This window comes from Pristiophorus japonicus, chromosome 13, assembly GCF_044704955.1.
Source record: "Pristiophorus japonicus isolate sPriJap1 chromosome 13, sPriJap1.hap1, whole genome shotgun sequence".
Lineage (NCBI taxonomy): Eukaryota > Metazoa > Chordata > Chondrichthyes > Pristiophoridae > Pristiophorus > Pristiophorus japonicus.
The window spans coordinates 149105743-149130012 of NC_091989.1; the positions used below are offsets into that span (position 1 = coordinate 149105743).

Genomic DNA, 24270 nt, shown 5'->3' on the forward strand with positions numbered 1-24270 from the left:
GGAGATAGTCTTTGCCTGGCACCCATGTGGCACGAATGTTACTTGCCACTTATCAGTCCAAGCCTGAATGTCGTCCAGGTCTTGCTGCATGCAAGCATGAACTGCTTCATTATTTGAGGGGTTGTGAATGGAACTGAACACTGCAATCATCAGTGAACACTGAATACTGTGCAATCATCAGTGAACATCCCCACTTCTGACCTTATGATGTAGGGAAGGTTATTGTTGAAACAGCTGAAGATGGTTGGCCTAGGACACTAGTTAGGAGTGGAATTGAACACCGTGGAATAGATAGTTGAAAATCATCTGAGGCTAATGTTATTAAAGAAATCTTGATTGAGCTCCAACTTATGTCTCGAGTGTTTATTGGTGAGCATTGGTAATCTTTCATTGGTATCCTTCCAGCAGTTTCAAACACACCATAACGTGAGCTGGAACAATGTATTTTTTGTTCTTTATTGTTGCAGTTTGTTTCTTAAATACATGACTCGAATTTATAGTCTGCTTATAAAAGAGATCCAGGGAGTACAAGATGACTGTGCTATATTCAGTGAGCTTACTCGCAACACAAGGGGTTTATGAACGCTCCTTGGGATGTTATACTACGTTAAAGGTGCTATATAAATGCAAGTTGTTGTTGTTACCATCCTGGCAAGATACCTCCCAGATTACTTCACAATAATGTCATATTTGAGCTCAGAGGAAGGGGTCTTCTGTGTGGAAGTGGTCCTTTGCACCAGGCAAGGGAAAAATATCTGGGAAAAGCCCAAATCATAACATGTATATTTGATTGGTTAAGCCTAAGATTGAAGTACAATGTAAGTTTATTTTCTTGTTGATTTCTGTCTTTAACTGCCAGATGCAAATCGCATGAACAGTATTTCCATTTACTGATTAGCAGTACCTTGTATCAGAAAAACATATGCAAATGATTACATTTGACAGCCAAGTGAGAGGTTATTTTTTTTACTTTTATTCAATATCACAGTAAAATGAAGGGGCCAATCACAAACAGCCTTCACTTTGCTATTAAGAATTTTGAAAAAACACAAGACATAGTTGAATGCAAAACACATTCATAAAGCAGTTACATTCATGGTAAGCAATGGGTTGCTGAGAAACAAAAGCTAATAGCTCTGCTGTATCTTAAGATTTAGAAAAAAATTGCAGCAAAGGTAACAATGTTGAATCTGTTTGAAATTGGCTTTAAGACTTACAAAGTAGAAAAAATAAAATAGTATCAATTAATTAAACAAACAAACTTTGCAGTTTGCAATTGAGCTCAAAGGCAATAGTTACAGTATATTAACAAACACTGGCAGGGGTTCAGTTCTGCATAACTTCTGACCATCAAACAGTGTCATCATAAAAAGTCTTTGCCATTGCCTGTGCCACCTTCAAAGTCTTTTTCTCTTTGGCATTCTGGCCCATATTATCCCTGGCCAGTTTAATCCAGTATGACTCTGTGCGTGACATATATTCTGAATAAGCTTCCGCTGGTTGGACTGGAGGATGGTCATCACCTGACAAAGCAAAACAAATAAGTTAACAATTTCAGATCCTCTGACAACTTCAAAAACCACAATGGCTTATGCTCCACTGGATCCCGCTATATATCCCCATAATATTCCAGTATCTGAAATGCTTTTGATGTTAATCAAAATATAAGCTAACTGCCATAAAAAGTGGAAATCTTTAATGATGTGTACTCCTGGGTCAATTATGGCAATTCTAAGCAGTATAATTGGATTTGTTTATTTGCCCAGAACTTAAGATTGACCCTGAAAGAGCATTGACAAAGTACCTAAAGCTGAATGACAACACAAATGTTGTTTCTTTTTCAAATTTCAGAAGCTCTCATTAAATAATTACTGATCAAAATTGTAAATTAAATTGAATTGTATTTAACTGAAACTCTTAGAGTCTTCAAAAAGTAGGTAATGAAAGCAACTGTATAGTGCTAATTTCATCCTTTGGATCATGCAAAGAAATCATCCAATTTTTAAGGATTTTTTGTTGCTTAAATTGATCTAACCTGGCCCAGAAAAATATTACCATAATAATCCATGTTACCCATGGGAAAATGCAAACTATATTTTATTGCAAAAAAACAATCATATATATTATTTCAATTAACAATATTTTAATTGTTGCAGATGGCGATATAGAATTTTATAAACCTCTCTCACCTAAATATTAAGATATGGGTAAAATCTCTGATAAAATTACGCATGCATTGGCTTGTCTTCACACTTGGTGAACTGCAAAATGTTATATTGTGCTCATTTGATTTTCAATATGTTGTGATGGAGAAAACCAATATAGCTTGATGGACAAGTAAATAAATAACACCAGTTACCTATTGATGTCTGTGGGCATGCTCATTAGTAACAGTTACCTAGAAGTTCAATTCTAGAAATATAAATCATTGCTATCAGTTGCCTTGAAACACAGCTGGTCATTTTTATGAGGAGCAGGGGAATGATAAAATGTAATAAAATCGCAATGAAAGAGCAAGGATGCATTTGTGGAGTCCAAAAACTCAAGTCTTCTAGAGTGATTCATTAATAAGGAATGAAAAGATCCATCCCCACTGTATCTTAGGACTGTCCCTGAACTAAGGTTCAGTATATGCAAGGATACCTCTCTGACTAGCAATGAACTAAGCCCAAGATGCCATTGGATGCAAAAATCTGAGAAACAGCCAGAGGTTTCCAGCCAGGGAGTTTTAGAAATTCTATCAGTCTGACACAGCTTAACTATTCCTCAAACATATGGTCGAAACTTCTTTTTTATTCCCTGCTATTTAAGTGTATGGACCAAGGACACCAAACCAATACTGGGAAAGTGTGAAACCAGAGTACCAGCATCAGTGAGTGTCTCTTCAGTGACGAATCCCACACAGCTGAGAACCCCAGGATCTCAAAGCCACTGATGTAATCATTCTTGGCATTAAGGGGTTTGGTATCTGCAAATGTCAGCATGGATTTGATGCCAAACGTTTAAAAGCTAACCCAAAATAAACAACATTGAAGGAAATTCCTTGCAAAGAGGACTTCAAATAGTCAAGAATGTTCTGCATCTCTTCCCCACAAAGACAAAACTGACAGAAAAATAAGAACATCCCAATACTTGCTAGGACACTGTTGCTAGGGAGTTAGCTAACACTATACTGATCAGTCTTTCACATGTCACTCAAAGACAACAGTAATTAAAAATGTCTGTATGAGAAGGATTCAATCTGAAAAGTCACAAAGTTCTGGCAGCAGAAAAATATTATACAGGTACGACGTCCAAAATCCGGAATTCTGGCGGGGCTGTCTGGAAACTGGAAAATGTTCCGAAATCTGGACTTTGCCGCCTCAGCTGCCCGACCTTCCCCCCCACCCGCCTCAGCCCCACCTCTTCCCCCCCCCCCCCCACATCCCCGCTTCCCGACCTCCCGCCCCCTCCCCCCTCATCCAGCCACCACCCCCTCCCCCCGGCGGCCAGACCGGACCCCCCTTCCCCTACCTTGGCCCGACTGACCCCCCCCCACCCCACCCCACCCCCCACCAACGGCCCAACCGACCACCCCTCCCCTACTTACCTCGGCCCGACCAACCCCCCTCACCTGTATTGCAAGTTCAATTTTTTCACAATACAGTAGTATATACAATAGAAACGGATCAATTTTCAATAGTCTGAATAGTCCTTCAACAGAAAAAGAAAATAAAGTTGTGAACAAACAAGCAACTGGCATGTAAATAGGAAAGAAAGAGCCTGCATTTATATAGTGCCTTTCACGTTCTCAAGATGTTCCAAAGTGCTTCACAATCCACGAAGAGCAGGCGCTCTTGTTTTTTGGTAAGTGGCAGTCAACTTACACACAGCACAGCACCCCAAATTAAATGAATGGCCAGCTAATCTGTTTTGGTGATGATAGTTGAGAAATGAATGTTAGTCAGGACACTACAACAGTTTGCTTTTCCTTGAAAAAGTGCCATCCGCTTGAACAGTGAGACAGGGCACTGGTTTAAAGACAACAATTCTAACAATGTTGGATTCCCTCATCCTGCATTGAAGTCTCAGCTGTAATAATGTGGTCAACTCTTGGAGTGAGGTTTAAACTCACGGCCCTATGATACAAAGGCAACAGTGCTACCACGGATGCTGATGGCTCTCAGTACATGAACCTTGTGCATGACCTTTCAAAAGAACCCATAGTCACAGCACAGACTAGTTACGCAGATACACAAGAATAATGTAGATTTAGTAATTACCCTCTTCTTCACTGCTGTCATCATCCTCTTCTTCCTCATCTTCTCCTCCTGCAGCTCCTTCACACTCTTCTTCATCCTCCGACTCTTCTTCGTCCAGCCACTCCTGGGTCTCTGCAGAAAGGCAGAAGCAAGTGAAACAAACACACTATTTAAAATAAACTTCATAAGTGTATCTAAGACATATTTTAGACCAAAGAATCCTTTGTAATATTATATAGAGCAGATCTAATTTTCTGGAAGTGCATTCCACCTGACATGACCCGATCGCACCTGCATTTCTGAATTCAAGTAATTTAAATAGGCTAGGTATTACCCTGGCACAGGACATTGTGCATTAAGCAGGAGAGGAAGTCAGCAGGCCCGCAGCAATGGTAATCGGCGCTGCCTGTGGAGCCTTCTGGCTGCTATTTTTGGACAGTGGCCAGAAAAGCTCTTGGCCTATTCCTCCTCTTGCTGCACCTGTACATTCTGCCTGGTTCCAAGAGTTGGCCAAACAGGACTGGGCACAAGGGCTATGGCCCTGTATCAGTGGATGTAATTCTGACATGCACAAAGGACAATGAGACGAGAGATATAATTTATATGGGGTTCTAGGTTTGTGCATGCTGTGGGCATAACTACGCCACATTCCCTCAGAAATCCCAAGAAACATCTGGGCAATGCATTGGGGCAGAGATCTGACAGAACAAATTTCAGCTTCTTTTCCTCTGCTTTGCGCCCAGGAACTAAGCATTGCTTAGACATGAAGCAAAAGAAAATCAGTCTCAATATAAAAATATAAATCCACAAAACGCAAAGTATTCTCTCCATAAAGATTGCCTGTTGGAACAGCATTTTTAATTTTGCAAACCTCATTTAAGATTTTATTTCTTCAGTTACTTTTTCAGGAAAGAATTTATTTTCCCATGTACTTTCCCTGTCTATGTTCTCCTTCACTGGGAGGATGGATAGCCTAGCTTGCAAATAGTTCAATAAAGCCCAAGAGGTGCCATTAATTGATGCAAGATGGGGTCTATGTGTAAAAATCTGCAGATAGTAGCTGGTGTAGGCAGGGTCGATGGTGCCAATGAGGTTGTTAAAACAATTGACACTTCATAAGCTTTTAATACTACACATTTTATTAAATTACTTATACTAAGAAGCCCTCAAACTTATTCCAAGAAGAAGTATTTCCAGTCATGGTTGAAGACACAATGGCCGAGTTGGAATTCAGACGTCTCAAATAAGAAAATCTAAGCATGTTTTTGGAATTGAAAACTGGTGCCAGATTTGAGAGCCAGATGCAAATGGGATAGACTTTCTTCTAAGATTTTGACAATTATTTCTGTTCCATGCAGTCACAAACTTAAAACAGAACATCTTTGCCAATTTTCTTAAGGCACCCAACAAATTGCTCGGGATCTGAAATTTTTACAAATCACCTCTAGAAGTAAAACAGATTATATTGCAAAGTAAAGCAAACAGAGGTGCAGACACCTAGGGGTCAAGTTTCGGCCTGAGTTGCTCCTTTTATTTGGAGCAACTAGTTTAGAATGGAGTATCTTAGAAATTGCAATTCTTGGCATTTAGTTTGCTCCAGTAAGTTAGAACAGTTTCATTTTAGAACAGATTTTTTTTTCAAAAGGGTGCGCGTCCGGTCACTTATGCCTGTTTTGCAAGTTTAGGCAGCGAAAACTTACGCCAAACTAACTTAGAATGGAGTAAGTGTAGATTTTTGTACGCTGAGAAAAACCTTGCCTACACTTAGAAAATCAGGCGTAAGGAAGAGAGATGGGAGGGGGGGGGCGGGGGAAGGGAAGTTTACAAACATGAAACACATCACTTTTACAAATAAAGAGCCATCATCAATAATACATGATAAATAAATCAATAAATCAATCAAAAAAAATTAATTAAAACATTTTTAAAAAAAAAATCAATAAATAAAAAATTACATTTCTACTCACCTACTGCAGCACCGGGAGCCCTCCACCAGCATGCTGGGATGGGGCCCCCCCAGTGTCTCTCTCTCTGTCTGTCTGTTAGTGTCTCTCTCTCTCTCTGTCAATGTCTCTCGGTCTCTGTCTGTCAGTGTCTCTGTGTTTCTGACAGCGAGGGGTGGGGGGAGGAAGGAGGAGGAGAGGGAGCGAGGGGGAAGAGGAGAGGGGGGGAGAAGAGGAGAGGGAGGAAGAAGAGGAGAGGGAGGAAGGTAGGAGGAAGAGGAGGAGAGGGAGGAAAAAGAGGAGAGGGAGGAAAAAGAGGAGAGGGAGGAAAAAGAGGAGAGGGAGGAAAAAGAGGAGAGGGAGGAAAAAGAGGAGGGAGGAAAAAGAGAGGGAGGAAAAAGAGAGGGAGGAAAAAGAGAGGGAGGAAAAAGAGAGGGAGGAAAAAGAGGAGAGGGAGGAAGAAGAGGAGAGGGAGGAAGAAGAGGAGAGGGAGGGAGGGAGGGAGGGAGGGAGGGAGGGGAGGCTGAACGGGCCCGGCCAACGTGAGGAAGCCAGGCCGAAGACTTTGGGCGGGGCCCGCCCCCAGCAAGATGCCGGGCAGACAGGCCCCACCGAAGAAGTGGAGAGGGGGAGGGGACCGGACCTGAAAAGGGGGGGGGTGGGGGGGAGAGGGGGAGAAGAGCTGGACCGGGAGCAAAAGCTGGGGGGGGGGGGGGGGGGGGGGCGGGGAGAGAGCCAGAGCAGGAGCTCGAGGAGGGAGGTCCAGTCCGATCTTCGCCGCCCCAGTGAGCCCATTTGGCCAGGGCTAGGGGCGGCGTGCTTCGGGCCCCTCCCACACAGCCTCGGGCGCCTGGAGCTACTGCACATGCGCGCACACTGTAGCACTGGGATCTGGCTCCGCCCCCCCACAGCTTGTGCTGCGTTGCGCCGAGGGCCTGGATCGACCAGAGGGAGGGGAGAATACCGAGGTAAGTTTACGGCGCGGTTTTGAGTGCGGAAATCAGGCGTGGCTGCGCCGTTCTAGGTGCGGCCCGAAACTTGACCCCCAAATGATGTGTCTTCTGAGAACAAAAAAACTATCTAGCACCTAGGGATAGCTGAAAGAATTCTAAGCTGGCTCTCTTGCTGAGAATTAATCCAGAGATTGAGGCATAAAACTCAACAATGAGCATCAACAGGGAGCATCACGGCTGAATCTGAGGATATGGTTCCCAACATCCACATTTCAGCATTTCCAACAGAAATTAAATGGTGACCAAAAACAGATATTCTGGCTGATTTTCCTCTTCTAACCCAAGGATACCCTTGGCCCCACCCCAGCTGAGATCAGCTAAGTCACTGGAGTCATCAGGGAACTCTTAACATCTCAAGTCAATGTGTTTTGGAAGGTTTTTGTATTTCAGCATTCTCAAGTGTGATAGTGTAGGATTACATTTTTTGGAATTCGCAGCTTGGTCACTTTTAACTTAGGACATGTTATTAATGGAAAGGACACTCAGCTTGTCCTGATAACTGCATACCATAGACTTTTGTCCAATGACAAAAAAGAAACAGGAAATCAAAATCGATTGCCATCAGCAGGATAACAGAAGGATACTTTTTAGGGTAGTCCGGAGTCACAAGGCTCAGACAAAGTGAATCTCTTTATCTAGTATTGATCGCGCTCGCTCAAAACTGTATAAAAAGGAGAACAAACTGAACTATTCTCAGGAGAGGAGTGGCAACATGAAGAAGAGGTACAAGATAAAGATAAGGAAGAATCACATCGGTTGACATTCCAAAGCTCCCTCCTCCAGAACAAAACAGTATGGTGAACCTGTGTCCTGAACTGTATTTCATTTGTGAGTATTGTCTAAATCTGTTGCTTATCATTTGGCAATTGAATAATATGCTAAGTAATTTTAGTACAGGTACCCGTTTCTGTGGTTTTCTCCGCTTAAGAGAACTAGTACTAGAACTAATAGGGTTAATACCCTAAACATAGTGACAAACAGAAATAATAATCCTACAATAGGTTTAAACTTTACTGACCCCAAGTATTTTTTCTCAAATAAGGTGCTAAACTTCCTCCATATCTATGTTCCTGTATCAAGGTAAAGTTACATCCTCATGAAACATAAAACAATCTTGCATTTAATATCATTCAAATGATTTTGAGGATAGAATAAAAATGCTATTTTGTGGAAGCCTGTCAATAATTAATAAGAGCTTGATTCTTTATTCTGGACTTTATATCCAATTAATCCCATATTACTTCAATGTAAAAACTGCAACAAATATTTCAGTATGCTTTATAGTCATTTGTTTTAAATATGACATAACTTTCACTTAGGCTTACTGTTTTGCATGTAACCCTTGGCAACCTGTATCACACCATCACCAGAGGGCCTACCTGTTGGAGTCCCAAGGGATCTCAGCATCCCTTGGGAGCACGGTATATAAGCAGGTCTTCCACGCTGTACCAGCACTCTGGAGTTCAATCTTACTCATTGCATACAGTACTCAGTTTCATCCTTTATTATGAGCATAATAATTGGCGACGAGGTAAAGAACAACCGCGAGAAAATGCAAAGAACTGTTGGTATCCTGGAGAAATTCTCAGAAGGGGACGATTAGAAGGCCTTCGTGGAGAGACTCGACCAATACTTCGTGGCCGAGCTAGAAAGGGACGAGAACGCTGCCAAACGAAGGGCGATCCTCCTTACCGTCTGTGGGGCAACAACCTAAGGCCTTATGAAGAATCTTCTAGCTCCGGTGAAACCTATGAAGAATTGTGTACGCTGGTCCGGGAGCACCTAAATCCGAAGGAAACTGTTTTGATGGCAAGGTATCGGTTCTAGACGTGTCAACGGTTGGAGGGCCAGGAAGTGGCAGGCTACGTCGCCGAACTAAGGCGCCTTGCAGGACATTGTGAATTCGATGGATTCCTTGAACAAATGCTAAGAGACTTTTTTGTGCTTGGCATTGGCCATGAGGTTATCCTTCGCAAGTTATTGACTGTTGAAATACCGAATCTGAGCAAAGCTAATACGATAGCCCAGGCATTTATGTCCACCAGCGATAACACCAAACAAATTTCGCAGCATAAAGAGGTTTCGGCTAGTACTGTGCACAAAGTAACATCGATTTCAAGCAGGAATATACATGTCGGCTGCTGCACGACTCAGATGACCCAGAGCCCGCCATCAATCGTTAATGCGAGGCATTTAACACCTTGTTGGCGTTGTGGAGGTGATCATTGGGCCCATCAATGCCGCTTCAAACACTATGTGTGCAACAGCTGCAGAACAATGGGACACCTCCAGAGAATGTGCAGGTGAGCTGCAAACCCTGCAAACCACCATGTTGCAGAGGAAGATCGATCCAGGGCGACGAACCGAGGAGGCAGAAATGTACCGGGTACACACCTTTACCACGAAATGTCCACCGATTATGTTAAAAGTTGAACTGAACGGAATTCCAGTATCCATGGAACTGGACACGAGTGCGAGTCAGTCTATAATGAGCAAAAAGGCCTTCGACAGACTGTGGTGCAACAAGGCACACAGGCCCAAACTCAGCCCCATTCACACCAAGCTAAGAACTTACACCAAAGAGCTGATCCCAGTAATTGGCAGTGCAGAAATAAAAGTCTCCTATTATGGAGCAGTGCACAAACTCCCACTATGGATCGTGCCAGGGGATGGCCCCCACACTGTTCGGCAGAAGCTGGCTGGGAAAAATCCGTTGGAACTGGGACGATATCCGAGCGCCTTCGTTGACGACGCCGCATGTGTCCAGGTTCTGAGCAGATTCCCATCGTTGTTTGAGTCAGACATTGGAAGTTTCTCGGGGGCGAAGGTGCAGATCCACTTGGTTCCCGGTACACGACCCATCCTCCACAAGGCACGGGCGGTACCATATATGATGCGAAAGAAAGTGGAAATTGAGCTGGACAGATTGCAGCGAGAAGGCATCATCGCGCCGGTGGAATTCAACAAATGGGCCAGTCCGATTGTCCCGGTACTCAAAGGTACCGGCACGGTCAGAATTTGTGGGGACTATAAAGTAACGATTAACCGTTTCTCACTACAGGACCAGTACCCGCTACCCAAGGCAGACGACCTATTTGCGACCCTGGCTGGAGAAAAGACGTTCACCAAGTTGGACCTGACCTCGGCCTATATGACGCAGGAGTTGGAGGAATCTTCTAAAGGCCTCACCTGCATCAACACGCACAAAGGTCTGTTCATCTATAACAGATGCCTGTTTGGGATTCGTTTGGCCATGGCAATTTTCCAACAGAACATGGAGAGCCTGCTAAAGTCGTTTCCAGCGACCGTGGTTTTCCAGGACAACATACTGGTTACAGGTCGAGACACCATTGAACACTTGAAAAATTTGGAAGAGGTCCTAAGTCGGCTCGATTGCGTGGGACTCAGGTCGAAGTGTGTTTCCTGGCGCCAGAGGTCGAGTACTTAGGAAGAAAAATCGCAGCAGACGGCATCAGATCCACCGACGCAAAGACGGAGGCCATCAAGAATGCGCCGAGACCACAGAACATGACGGAGCTGCGGTCGTTCCTGGGACGACTCAACTATTTCGGTAATTCTCTACCCGGGTTAAGCACCTTGCTCGAACCCCTACATGTGCTACTGCGCAAGGGAGACGACTGAGTATGGGGGAATTCACAAGAGGTTGCCTTTGAGAAAGCCAGAAATCTGTTATGTTCGGGGATTTTGCAACCGGTCGCCTATGCGTCCAGGAGTCTGTCCAAGGCCGAAAGGGCCTACAGCATGATTGAAAAAGCTCTGGCGTGCGTTTACGGGGTGAAAAAAATGCACCAGTATTTGTTTGGTCTCAAGTTTGAGGTAGAAACTGACCATAAGCCGCTCATATCTCTATTCTCAGAGAGCAAAGGGATTAACACCAATGCCTCTGCCCGCATCCAAAGATGTCAGCATACAACTATGTAATCCGCCACAGACCGGGCACAGAGAACTGCGCTGATGCTCTCAGTTGGCTACCATTGCCCACCACCGGGCTGGAAATGGCACAGCCTGCAGACTTGCTCATTGTGATGGATGCATTTGAAAACGAAAAGTCACCTGTTACGGCCCGTCAGATCAGAACCTGGACCAGCCAGGATCCTTTACTGTCCCTGGTAAAAAGCTGTGTCCTCCATGGGAGCTGGCAGACAGTGACTAGTGGGGTGCCGCAAGGTTCTGTGCTGGGGCCCCAGCTGTTTACATTGTACATTAATGATTTAGACGAGGGGATTAAATGCAGTATCTCCAAATTTGCGGATGACACTAAGTTGGGTGGCAGTGTGAGCTGCGAGGAGGATGCTATTAGGCTGCAGAGTGACTTGGATAGGTTAGGTGAGTGGGCAAATGCATGGCAGATGAAGTATAATGTGGATAAATGTGAGGTTATCCACTTTGGTGGTAAAAACAGAGAGACAGACTATTGTCTGAATGGTGACAGATTAGGAAAAGGGAAGGTGCAATGAGACCTGGGTGTCATGGTACATCAGTCATTGAAGGTTAGCATGCAGGTACAGCAGGCGGTTAAGAAAGCAAATGGCATGTTAGCCTTCATAGCGAGGGGATTTGAATACAGGGGCAGGGAGGTGTTGCTACAGTTGTACAGGGCCTTGGTGAGGCCACACCTGGAGTATTGTGTACAGTTTTGGTCTCCTAACTTGAGAAAGGACATTCTTGCTATTGAGGGAGTGCAGCGAAGGTTCACCAGACTGATTCCCGGGATGGCGGGACTGACCTATCAAGAAAGACTGGATCAACTGGGCTTGTATTCACTGGAGTTCAGAAGAATGAGAGGGGACCTCATAGAAACGTTTAAAATTCTGACGGGTTTAGACAGGTTAGATGCAGGAAGAATGTTCCCAATGTTGGGGAAGTCCAGAACCAGGGGTCACAGTCTGAGGATAAGGGGTAAGCCATTTAGGACCGAGATGAGGAGAAACTTCTTCACCCAGAGAGTGGTGAACCTGTGGAATTCTCTACCACAGAAAGTAGTTGAGGCCAATTCACTAAATATATTCAAAAGGGAGTTAGATGAAGTCCTTACTACTCGGGGGATCAAGGGTTATGGCGAGAAAGCAGGAATGGGGTACTGAAGTTTCATGTTCAGCCATGAACTCATTGAATGGCGGTGCAGGCTAGAAGGGCTGAATGGCCTACTCCTGCACCTATTTTCTATGTTTCTATGTTTCTATGGTCCAGCGTCCCAGCAGAGATGCAGGAAGAGCTTAAGCCGTTCCACAGGTGCAAAGACGAAATGTCCTTACAGGCGGACTGTCTTTTGTGGGGTAATCGCGTGGTCTTGCCCAAGAAAGGCAGAGAAACGTTCAAATGTGACCAACACAGCACCCACCCAGGCATAGTAATGATGAAAGACATAGCCAGATCCCATGTGTGGTGGCCCGGCATTGACTCAGATTTAGAGTCATGCGTGCGCCAATGCAACACTTGCTCTCAACTGAGCAATGCACCCAGAGAGGCACCGCTAAGTTTGTGGTCATGGCCCTCCAAACCGTGGTTTAGGATCCACGTTGACTTTGCGGGCCCATTTCTAGGCAGAATGTTCTTGGTTGTTGTGGATGCTTATTCAAAATGGATTGAATGTGTAATAATGTCTGTAAGCAAGTCCACCGCCACCATCGAAAGTCTACGAGCCATGTTTGCCACACACGGCCTGCCTGATGTCCTTGTCAGCGACAATGGGCCGTGTTTTACCAGTGCTGAATTCAAGGAAGTCATGACCCGCAATGGGATCAAGCATGTCACATCTGCCCCGTTCAAGCCCACATTCAACAGCCAGGCAGAACGGGTAGTTCAAACCATCAAGCAAAGCTTGAAACGCATGTTGGAAGGCTCCCTGCAGACCCGACTGTCCCGTGTCCTGCTCAGCTACTGCAGCAGACCCCACTCGCTCACCGGGGTTCCCCCAGCCAAGCTGCTCATGAAAAGGGCGCTCAAAACAAGGCTCTCTCTTGTCCACCCTGATCTCCATGATCACGTCGAATGCAGGTGGCATCAACAAAGCATGTACCATGACCACGCAAACTTGTCACGCGATATTGAGGTCAATAACCCTGTGATTGTGCTCAATTATGGACATGGCCCCAAATGGCTTGCTGGCACGGTCATAGCCAAAAAAGGGAGTAGAGTGTTTCAGGTCAAATTGGCCAATGGACTAACGTGCAGAAAGCATTTGGACCAAACCAAATTGCGGTTCACTAACAGCTACGAGCAACCCGAAGAGGACACCACCAACTTTGACCCTCCAACACACACACACACACACAGCCCAGTGAAGAACCAACCAACTCACCCACACCTGCATTTGTACCGAGACGATCGACAAGGGAGCGAAAAGCCCCAGATCATCTCACCCTGTAAATAAGTGTACTATTGACTTTACGATGGAGTGATGTTATGTATGTAACCCGTGGCAACCTGTATCACACCACCACCAGAGGGCCTACCTGTTGGAGTCCCAAGGGATACCAGCATCCCTTGGGAGCATGGTATATAAGCAGGCTTCCCACGCTGTACCATTACTCTGGAGTTCAATTAAATTAAAGGAGTTAAGGTCACACTTACTCATACAGTACTCAGTTTCATCCGTTATTATGAGCATAATACTTACCATCTATTTTATTTCCCTGTAATTTCTATCAAAAGGAGAGGGAAAAAATGTTCCATAAAATCTGACGTATTTGCTACATTAGTGCAAATGTTGTACCTGTAATATTTATACCGATTGGAAAAAGATCAACGTTCTAGTGCGTGAATCACTTCCAAACTAATAGATTATAAATAACTACATTCAGTAGTACCTTATGGACCAGAACTTATAGTTTTAAACAGTACTGGGGCATCCTTGTTATTCATTCACCCAGCTTTATTATCTGTGTGCATCTTGCTATATTTTGACGACAGTTCCTCAGCTCATTATAGTCCAGTGAGATGAACCACCTGAAAAGTCACAATAAATAGCTCCCCAAGTTATTTTATTCTACTTGTTGCTGACACATGGCACATCAATATCAAATGAATTAGGTTTAAATGAAAACATATCGGTTTTGCATAGTACCAGTAGAAATCACAAACTTACTTGGATCAGTTTCCACCAGAACCTTCCATTCATCCATCTTGTGAAGGTCAATGCAGTAAAGGTCATTTAAAGTAAATTGTCTGTCTCCCACCTCAAACATCCCACCATAGATGTAAAGCACACCATGTTTAATAGCTGCCATGGCACTGGACCGGGGACATGGCTCAACGATGGGGCGAGTTTCAGAATCATCCTCCGCCTCCTCTTCCTCCCCCTCTTCCTCCTCACTTTCTGTGTCTGGTTTGGTCTCTGGGCTGCTTATGACCTGCTTTATAGTCATAACAGTACCATCTTCAGTAACAACTTCTTTCACTACTTCTGTTGAACTTTGTGATTCTTGCAGTTCACTTTTCACTTCTGCTCCTTCTCCCTCTCTTTTTCCGCGTCTTCGTTTTTTTTTCTCTCCTTTGTGTCCCTTTAACGTCCCAGCAAACCAGCGATTCTTTACCATATCATATATATAAATATCATTAAAAAAATCTCCTTGGATGTCTTCCTCCTCTTCTTCATCATACACACCGCCAAAAAGAACAACGCGATTGTTAGAGGCAACAGCCAGAGAGAATCCTGATCGTGGTGATGGCTTCACTCCTGTAGGGTTCATGCGAACCCAGGCCCATTTGTCTGAGGAAAAGCAAGTGATAAATTAATTGAAGTTCTGAGATCAAAAAAGGAATTTCTTATCAAATACTATTACATACCTAAATTATAAAGGATAATGTCTCATTTATCTAATCCAAACAAAACTTTTATTCAAGGTGACAAATGTTTTAACAGTCTAAAAATCAGAATGAAGCAATGTTCTGAGTTTCAGTTGTCTGGTCTTTTTATCTCCAATATGCTGCCATTACCCTTTTTTTCTTGAAGACAGTGGGGGTTCTGCTGTTTCCATGAGCAACAGCATTGGAAAATACACTGGTACCTTATCCTTGTTGCTATTCTTTACATGCAAACCTAAACAAACAGCATCAGCAAGCAAAGTGAACATAGGGACATTATGACCCTATGGGCTGAAATTCAGGGTCCGTATAAGTCCCGTTTCCACCGTTTTGCGGCATCGAGTGGCCGCTGCGTTGCAGTCCACTGGCCGCCCCGACCCAAATTCAGCTCGGGGATTTTTTTGCCTGTCCCCATTTCCGCCCCGCTGCTGCCGACCGCCGCAAACGCGTCATCAAAGCGCGCACTGCCGCTATCCAGCACCTACATTTTAATCCGCCCCAAATTTCGGTAGAAAAATCTACGAGCCGCTGGATTGTGCCCCCGACAGCTTTTTCTGTCAGTGTACCTTCTCCTGCCTGTGTGCGGCCTGGCAACGCGGCAGCCCTTCAAGGGGAGTGCCCAATGCCGCGGTCGCCATGTTGTTATTTTTGCCGGTCGACTTCCCGATCGGCCGGCAAATTATTGCCCCAGGTTCGGCTGGATTGCCAACAGGCAGCCTGGCACCTCCTCTTGGTGGCCCAGTGGTCAAAGCTAAAAAATCCCCGATTCTGTCCCCTTTAACGGAGGGGAGAGCGTGGTGATGCACACGTGCTGTGATGTCACCACCGCTCCGCCGCTCAGTGACAACCGAAGACTCAATCCCGCCCCTCAGCATGACTCACCGCCGCACATCCGCCTCCACTATGACAGACTTCCGGTCCGACATCAAAAAAATTTCAAAGTGCCGAACATTGCCCCGGCAGAAAAACAAGGTAAGAAATCGTTGGTGCGCCAGCTTCCTGGCGTGCCTGAATTTCGGCCTCTGTGTCTTCCTGAGGCCCATACGATTCCAACAGAGGTCAGTGGAACCTAATCAATTTCCCTCCTCTCTGGCCTGGAAAAATTATTGGGTTGTGGGAATCGATGCCCTCTAAATTGAAGATCACAATTAAATTAAATTCAACTAGTACCAAATTAATGCCAGCACATGTCCAGAGCAATATTTTCTTTATTTTTCTTGTAATGATGTTCTACTTAAATGGTTTGGTATTTAATATATTGTTGAGTTAATGTGGTGATATAATCACTAAAATACTTGGGCAATATGGGTATTCTAACAATCACGACACACCAAAGACAATTTCTCACTCAATTTAGATGGGGAAGAGGTTGAGAGTTCCAGGGGCAAAATGATCAAGCAGTAACAGGCTTTTTATCCTACCCAATCTTACTTTCTGAAAAAGCTATCTACACGAGTTTTGTAATATTATCCCCAAATGCACATGAAACTATTGTTTGCCATAAGTAAGCATGTTTTAAAAAAAAATGGGCAAGGCACACAAGCCGTCTACATGGTGAACCTAACTTAATTCAGTTCAGACAAGACTCATTCTTCCAGAAATTACACTTCTTCCACATTGACATTTTCAGATGATTACACAAGCATATCTTTATGGGGTCAGTGATCTAATTCAGAATGCTTTGGTAGATTACAATTACATACCTTTTCAGTGCCAATTTTGGCTCTTGCTTTGCAATGGTATTTGTCCTTTAAACCTTGAACTTAGTGTATAAAAATTGCACACTAGTTAGAATGAAAATCCTAGTAGACCCATGACTAAGGTCAGAACATGTGGAGTCATGGGACAAGTAGCAGAATGGACAGCAAGCTGGCTACAAATCAGAAAACAGAGACTAGGGATTAAAGGTAGTTACTGAGACTGGCAAATGGTGGGAAGTGATGTTCCACAAGGATCAGTGCTGGGACCACTGTTGTTGAGCATTTACATAAACGACTTGGACTCGGGAATCGGAAGTACAATTTCAAAATTTGCGGATGGTATCAGATTGGGGGGCGGGGGGGAAGGTGTAGTTAATACAGAGAACAGCAACAAAATACAGAAAGACATTAATAAACTTGGAGAATTGCCACGTAATTGGCAAATGAGCTTCAATATAGATAAGCACAAAGTAATATATTTCAGTAGATAGAATAAGGAAGCCACATACTCCTTGGAAAATAAGTGTCTAAATAGGGTAGAGGAAGAGAGGGATCTGGGGGTATAGATACACAGATAACGAAAAGTAGCGACACAGGTTAGTAAGGCCATAAAAATGGCAAACAAAGCATTGGGGAGTAAAAACAGAAAATGCTGTAAATCTCAATGGGTCAGGCAGCATCTGTGGAGAGAAAGCAGAGTTAATGTTTCGGGTCGATGACCCCTTCATCAGACTGGCCCAGTCATCGACCCGAAACGTTAACTCTGTTTTCTCTCCACAGATGCTGCCTGACCCGCTGAGATTTACAGCATTTTCTTTTTTTATTCCAGATTCCAGCATCTGCAGTATTTTGCTTTTGTAAAAGCATTTGGGAGATTGAGTAGATTGGGTCTATACTCTCTGGAGTTTAGGAGAGGTAATTTCATTGAAACATACAAGATTCTGAGGGGGATTGACAGGATAGATGTTGAGAGATTGTTTCCTCTAGCTGGAGAGTCTAGACGAGGAGGCATAATCTCAGGATAAGGGGTCGGCCTTTTAAGACTGAGATGAGGAGGAATTTCTTCACTCAGAGTTATGAACCTTCGGAATTCTCTGTCCCAAAGGTTCTGTGGATGCTCAGTAGTTGAGTATATTCAAGACTGAGTTAGATAGATTTTTTGACTCTAGGGGAGTCAAGGTGTATGGGAATCGGGCGGGTAAGTGGAGTTGAGGTCAAAGATCAGCCATGATCTTATTGAATGGCGGAGCAGGCCCAAGGGGCCGTATGGCCTACTCCTGCTCCTAATTCTTATAAATATTATGGGTTCATTTCTAGAGGGATAGAATTGAAAAGCAGAAAAGTTATGTTAAACTTGTATAGGACCTTGGTTAGACACACTTGGAGTACAGTGAACATTTCTGGTCTCCATGTTATAAAAATGATATAGAGGCACTGGAGAAAGTGCAAAAAAGATTTACTAGAATTATACCAGAAGTGAGAGTTTATACTTATCAGGAAAATGTGAACAGCCTGGGACTCTTTTCTCAAGATAAAACAACACTGAGGGGTGACCTGATAGAGGTCTTTAAGATTATGAAAGGGTCTGATAGGATAGAGAAGATGTTTCCACTTGCGAGGGAGACCAGAACTAGCGGCCATAAATATAAGAGAGTCACTAATAAATCCAATATGGAATTCAGGAGAAATGTCCTTGCCCAGAGAATGGTTAGAATGTGAAACTCGCTGCTACAAGGTGTAGTTGAGGCGTATAGCATAGATGCACTTAAAGGGAAGCTAGATAACAACGAGAAAGAAAGGAATAGAAGGATATATTGATGGGGTTAGATGAAGGGTGGGAGGAAGCTTGTGTGGAGCATAACCACCAGCATGGACCTGTTGGGCCAAATAGCCTGTTTCTGTGCTGTAAATACTTTGTATTTCTGATCCTAGAACCACAAACTATACAATACAAATCCATCAGTTCAGTTGGTATGATATGGCAACAAATACATACCACTCCGCATGCACATACCTTCACCTTCTTTCCCCTCATTTTTCAGGAGGAACATATCAGTGTATACAATGCCTTTTTCTACATCTTTCTTTACTCGCTGCGTGAAGAAAAGGAAAAAAATACACAATACAAATCATTTACAAACAAATATTTAAAAAATGCCAAACTCGATGTAACTTTTTAAACATACAAGTATTTGCTGCTTTGTTAAGGGGCAACATATCCTTGCTCCAAATCGGGAAAGAAAAGATAAGTGTATTCATTAGTCTGCCAGTACTTCGATAGACATACTTTTAGGTATCCTAACATCTTCACATGTGTAACTGTGCATGTGCCCTAAGATTAGAAAATGACTTCTTGTGAAAGTTCCTCATATTTTAAAAGCAAAAGAAAATTTGTGTTTATTAGGTTGAATGCTCTATTCCCAATCAGTTCACTAGTTTAAATCCACAGATTACCTCCTTTTGCAACTCAACTGCATCAGTTGGTTAAGTAATAGCAGTTCTTGGGCAGTGTGACGTGGAAACAAGTAACACCAGCCATGTCTGGTTTGTCCCCTTTGAATCAGGCTTCCACCTGGAGTGACTTCAGCAGCAGATCTGCCAAAGTCTGTAGTAAAGACTGTCCTTCCTTCTTTAATACAGAAGGGCACAATTTAACAAACACAGCGCAAGAGGAGAAAGCAGGTAGAATGTGCTGACTTTATTTTTAACTTCTAATTTATATACTGATGCTGACCTAAAACGTCACATCAACTATTAGTTATGATCTTTAAATTGCCAATTTCAGGAAAGTTAAATTGTGAGGAAATTGATTAAGACTGCCTCAACTTACTGGGCCCAAGTTTCGGGCCGCGCCTAGAACGGCGCAGCCCCGACCTGGATGCCCGTTTTTTGCGCCACAAAGTGCGCCTAAAAAAAACTTCCAGATTCTCCGGCTCCCTGCAGGTCCTCTGGCCCTCGGCGCGGCGCAGCACGAACTGTGAGGGGCGGAGCTAGGTCCCTGCGCTGAAATCAGTGCCGGGACCTCTGCACATGCGCGCTACAGTGGGCGCGCATGTGCAGTAGCTCTAGGTGCCCAAAACTGTGTGGGAGGGGCCCGAAGCACGCAGCCCCTAGCCCTGGCCGAATGGACTCACTGGGGCTGCGTGCATAAGGCTGCCTCCCATGCCCAGCTCCTGCTTCCTCCCGACTCCCGCTCCCCCGGACTGGACCGCGACACCGACCCGACTCCCGCTTCCCCCACCCGCCCCCGGACCAGACCGGCGCTCCCCCGCCCCCTCCCTCCCACCACCCCCCCCGACCCGGACTGGACCCAACCTGACCTCCCTCCCCCCGCCCCGAACTCCCTCCTCCTCCTCCTCCTCCTCCTCCTCCTCCTCCCCACCCCCCGGACCGGCCCCGACCCGATCCGACCCGCGCTCCCGGCCCCGAGCTCCTCCCGACCCGACCCGCGCTCCCGACCCGACGCCACCTACCTGTAAATCCGGTGCTGGGGACGGGCCCTGCCCGAAGTATTGGGCCCGGCCTGTTCAGCCTAACCCCCCCCCCTTCCTCCTTCCCCACCCACTCTCCTTCCCCCCACCTTCTCCTCCCCCCCCCCTTTCCCCTTCTCCTCCTCCCCCCCCACTTCTCTCCCCCTGCCCCCCCTCCCTGTCAGAAACACAAACACTGACAGACAGAGAGTGAGAGGCACAGACAGACAGAGAGATAGAGACACTGACAGAGACACACTGGGGGGGGCATCCCAGCACGCTGTTGGAGGGCTCCCAGTGCTGCAGTCGGTAGAAAATGTTTTATTTATTTATTAAAAAAAAATTATTTCTTATTAATTTTTTTTGATTGATTTATTGGTTGATTTATTGATGTTTTTATCATTTATTATTGATGATGGCTCTTTATTTGTAAAACTGAAGTGTTTAATGTTTGTAAACTTCCCATTTAACACCCCCTGCCCTCCCCCCCCATTCCCTACGCTTGATTTGTAACCTACGCCTGATTTTCTAAAGTGTAGACAAGGTTTTTTCGAGCGTACAAAAATCTTCACTTACTCCATTCTAAGTTAGTTTGGAGTAAGTTTTCACTGCCGAAACTTTGAAAACAGGCGTAAGTGGCCGGACACGCCCCCTTTTGAAAAAAAATTCTGTTCCAAAGTGAAACTGTTCTAACTGACTAGAATTGGAGCAAACTAAATGCCGAGAATTTGAATTTCTAAGATACTCCGTTCTACACCAGTTGCTCCAAAAAATCAGGAGCAACTGAGGCTGAAACTTGGGCCCACTGTACTTTCTGCTGGAATTCCCAAGATGAAAAGTGTGCCTTATAATATTCTGGAACTGAAGAATACTGAGAATATTCACAATGCTTACGAAATCCTTAAATAATCAATGAATTTTCCAATAAATTGAACTTGCATCGTGGAATGGTTATAAAGTTATCAGAATTCTAAGCAACTGCTGTGACATTGACAACTATATTATGCTAGAATTTTGGAATATTAGCATTCCTTAATGTAATGTACCATTCCATTTCGATGAGATGTTTCTTCATTTGAATGCTTTATCATAAAGCAGTTTTTCCTTCTTTTCTTCGGCTCTCGCCTCAGCTGACAAAGTGCTGACTGTAATCACAGATTCTTGCACAACACCAATGCTGCTATGACATGGGTGAGCTAATGGAAATTCAGTTCTTCATTTAATTGATACAGGTGTCCTGAATTAATTCTGTCCTTTCATTCTGATGGCTGTTACTTCCTGTACCATCTCCAATTAACTTCCCAGTAACCAAACATGAAATTGAAAATGCTAGTCAGCTAATCACGAGATAGTCGGCATCTTGCATGCCACATGTTGCTCTTTTGTGATTGAAATGTATTATTTCCAACAACTCGCTGCATGCTTATGTCAGAAATATAGATTAGCTATAATAAATTATGCATCCTTTCTTAGATTCTGACTTGGCTAAATTATATTATTGAATTTATCACAATATCTCAAAAGGTGCCATCATATTTGTTGATGGGGTTTGTATCGCATATTTAGCTTTTAAAAATTAACTGCAAAGGAAACATGGAAGAGCATTCCTACTGCCACAGTGGAAACTTGTAGTGGAAAGAAAGCAGATGTTATTATCTGCTCTGCGGCTATAGAACAAGACACGAGCAATAACTGTGTGATAGAGTGGGGGAATGAGAGACGGAATCAGAGAAAGGAGAGTGAGAACAGGGAAAAGGGGTAATTAGAAACAGGGAAAAGGACAATGAATGAGAATGCCAAACAGCAGGAGATGGGGGTACGAGACACAGTTAAGAAAATAAGGACAGGATAAAGGGAAACTATCAGACAGAAGGAATGTGAAAGATAAACACAGAGGACATGAATGATAGAAAGACAAGAGATAGATGAGGAAAGTGGGAATGGGACAAGGAGAATATTAGAAAGAGAGTAATGAGAGAGAGTAGAAGGGAAAGGAAAACTGACAGGGGAAGGGAATGAGAGAGAGAATGAGAGATAGAGAGAGAAAAAATGAGCAAGAAAAGAATATCTGGGCCATCAAGTCGACAGGAGAACCTTGCAAGCTGTTCGTCAAATACCTAGCAAAGCTGCCTCCTAGGAACTCAAAAAAAAAGGTAGAACAGTTCCACTTTGGAACAGAATTTTTTCTTCAAAAGGGGGCGTATCCGGCCACTGATGCCTGATTTCAGTTTCCACAGTGAAAACGTACTCCAAACTAACTTAGAATGGAGCAAGTGAAGATTTTTGTAGAACTGAAAAAACCTGTTCTACACATAAAAAAATCAGGCGCAGGTTACAAATTAGGCGTCCAGAACGAGGTGGGGGTGGGGGGGGAAGGGAAGTCATTAAATTCTATAATAAATCCTTATTTATACTTATACAAATATTATACAAATAAATCCAACCTGAATAAACATTTATAAGCAAAGAAAAGATTAAATAAACCATCTTCCTACCTGTGTGAAAGTGCTTCAGGCAGACCTTTCGGGACCGAAGGCTGAATGGGCCGGCCCGAGACTTCGGGCAGGGCACGTTCCCAGCACCAGATTTACAGGTAGGTGGCGTTGGGTCGGGTCGGGTCGGGGAGGTTCGGTTCGGGTCGGGGGGAGGGAGGTCAGGTCGGATCCAGTCCGGGGGCAGGGGGGGGGGAGCGGGAGTCGGGACGGGTCCAGTCGGGGGGGGTGGGGGGTGGGTGAAGAGCAGGAGCGTGGGTTGGGTCGGGTCCAGTCGGTCGGGGGGGGGGGGGGGGGGGGGAGTGGGAGCGGGAGTCGGGTCCGGAGGCGGGGGGGGGGGGGGGGGGGGGGGAAAAGAGCGGGTGTCGGGTCTGGTCAGGGGGGGGGAGGAAGCAGGAGCTGGCCGTGGGAGGAGCCTTATTCACGCAGCCCCAGTGAGGCCATTCGGCCAGGGCTAGGGGCTGCGTGCTTCGGGCCCCTCCCACACAGTTTCGGGCGCCTGGAGCTACTGCACTTGTGTGCCCACTGTAGCGCGCATGTGCAGAGGTCCCGGCACTGTTTTCAGCGCAGGGACCTGGCTCCGCCCCCCCACAGCTCGTGCTGCGCAGCGCTGAGGGCCAGAGGACCTGCAGGGAGGTGGAGAATACCGAGGATTTTTTTTAGGCGCACTTTGTGGCGCGAAAAACGGGCTTCCAGGTCGGGACTGTGCCGTTCTAGGCACGTGTGGAAACTTGGGCCCTAGGTCTGTGCAGCAGAATAAGTCTCCAGTCGTCCTGGTTACCCCTTGCCACTCACTGGATAAAGGCCTAGCTCTGTCAAGCCCGTGTGGTGGCTGATGTGCAACGGTCACCACACGTTAAAAATATCCACACAAAGGCATCTTCCACCCCTTCAATTGGAGTCCAGGACTGGAATATTGGGTCCTTCATTGAAACATCTGCGAACTCATCCCTTTTGGTATGGAAGCAAGTCATCCTCGTTCGAGGGACCGCCTATGATGATGATAACTGGAGATGTAATTTTCTCCCCCCTCAGGATTTATCAAGTTCTCTCTTAAAAGGACACTGACTATGGGCTCAATTGTCCCCAAAACTGTTTTTTGGCGTAGTTGAAGAGTTCCGCCCATTTTTTTGGGGCCCAACTACACAAAAAAAAGCATCCAAGTTTCCTTATTTGAATTGTTCATTTTGGCGGTGCCTAGCCAGTCCTTTAGCTTTGGGGATGGAGCCTAAGATCTGCGCCAAAAAGATTGGGTTGCCGCGGTAACCACGGACACATTGCGGGTCGAGGCTGGAAAGTGACACATACAACAGCCAGCTCATAGCAACCTGCACAAGCGCCTTACATATTGCAGCAACTTACCACCATGAAATTATTAAAGTGTTCATGACAAATGTCTATCACCCCCCACCCCCCCCTTCCTGGTACCCGCTACTATCCCAGGTCGAAGGGCCTCCCGATGCTGGTACCTGCTACTATCCCAGGTCGAAGGGCCTCCCGATGCTGGTACCTGCTACTATCCCAGGTCGAAGGGCCTCCCGATGCTGGTACCTGCTACTATCCCAGGTCGAAAAGCCTCCTCTT

General features: G+C 45.0%; 1 protein-coding gene across 1 annotated transcript in view; it reads right to left on the reverse strand.

Annotated features, from left to right (window-relative positions):
* Nucleotides 1–952: 952 nt before the first annotated feature.
* The window catches only part of klhdc4 (kelch domain containing 4), a 119693-nt gene continuing 96375 nt past the window's right edge, over nucleotides 953–24270 (reverse strand). The window contains exons 8-11 of the mRNA XM_070896974.1: nucleotides 18739–18817; nucleotides 14306–14929; nucleotides 4263–4373; nucleotides 953–1523 (exon numbers count right to left, since the gene is read on the reverse strand). Of these exons, the coding sequence (XP_070753075.1) occupies nucleotides 1351–1523; nucleotides 4263–4373; nucleotides 14306–14929; nucleotides 18739–18817 (987 nt within the window). The 3' untranslated portion in view covers nucleotides 953–1350. The remainder of the gene's footprint in view (nucleotides 1524–4262; nucleotides 4374–14305; nucleotides 14930–18738; nucleotides 18818–24270) is intronic.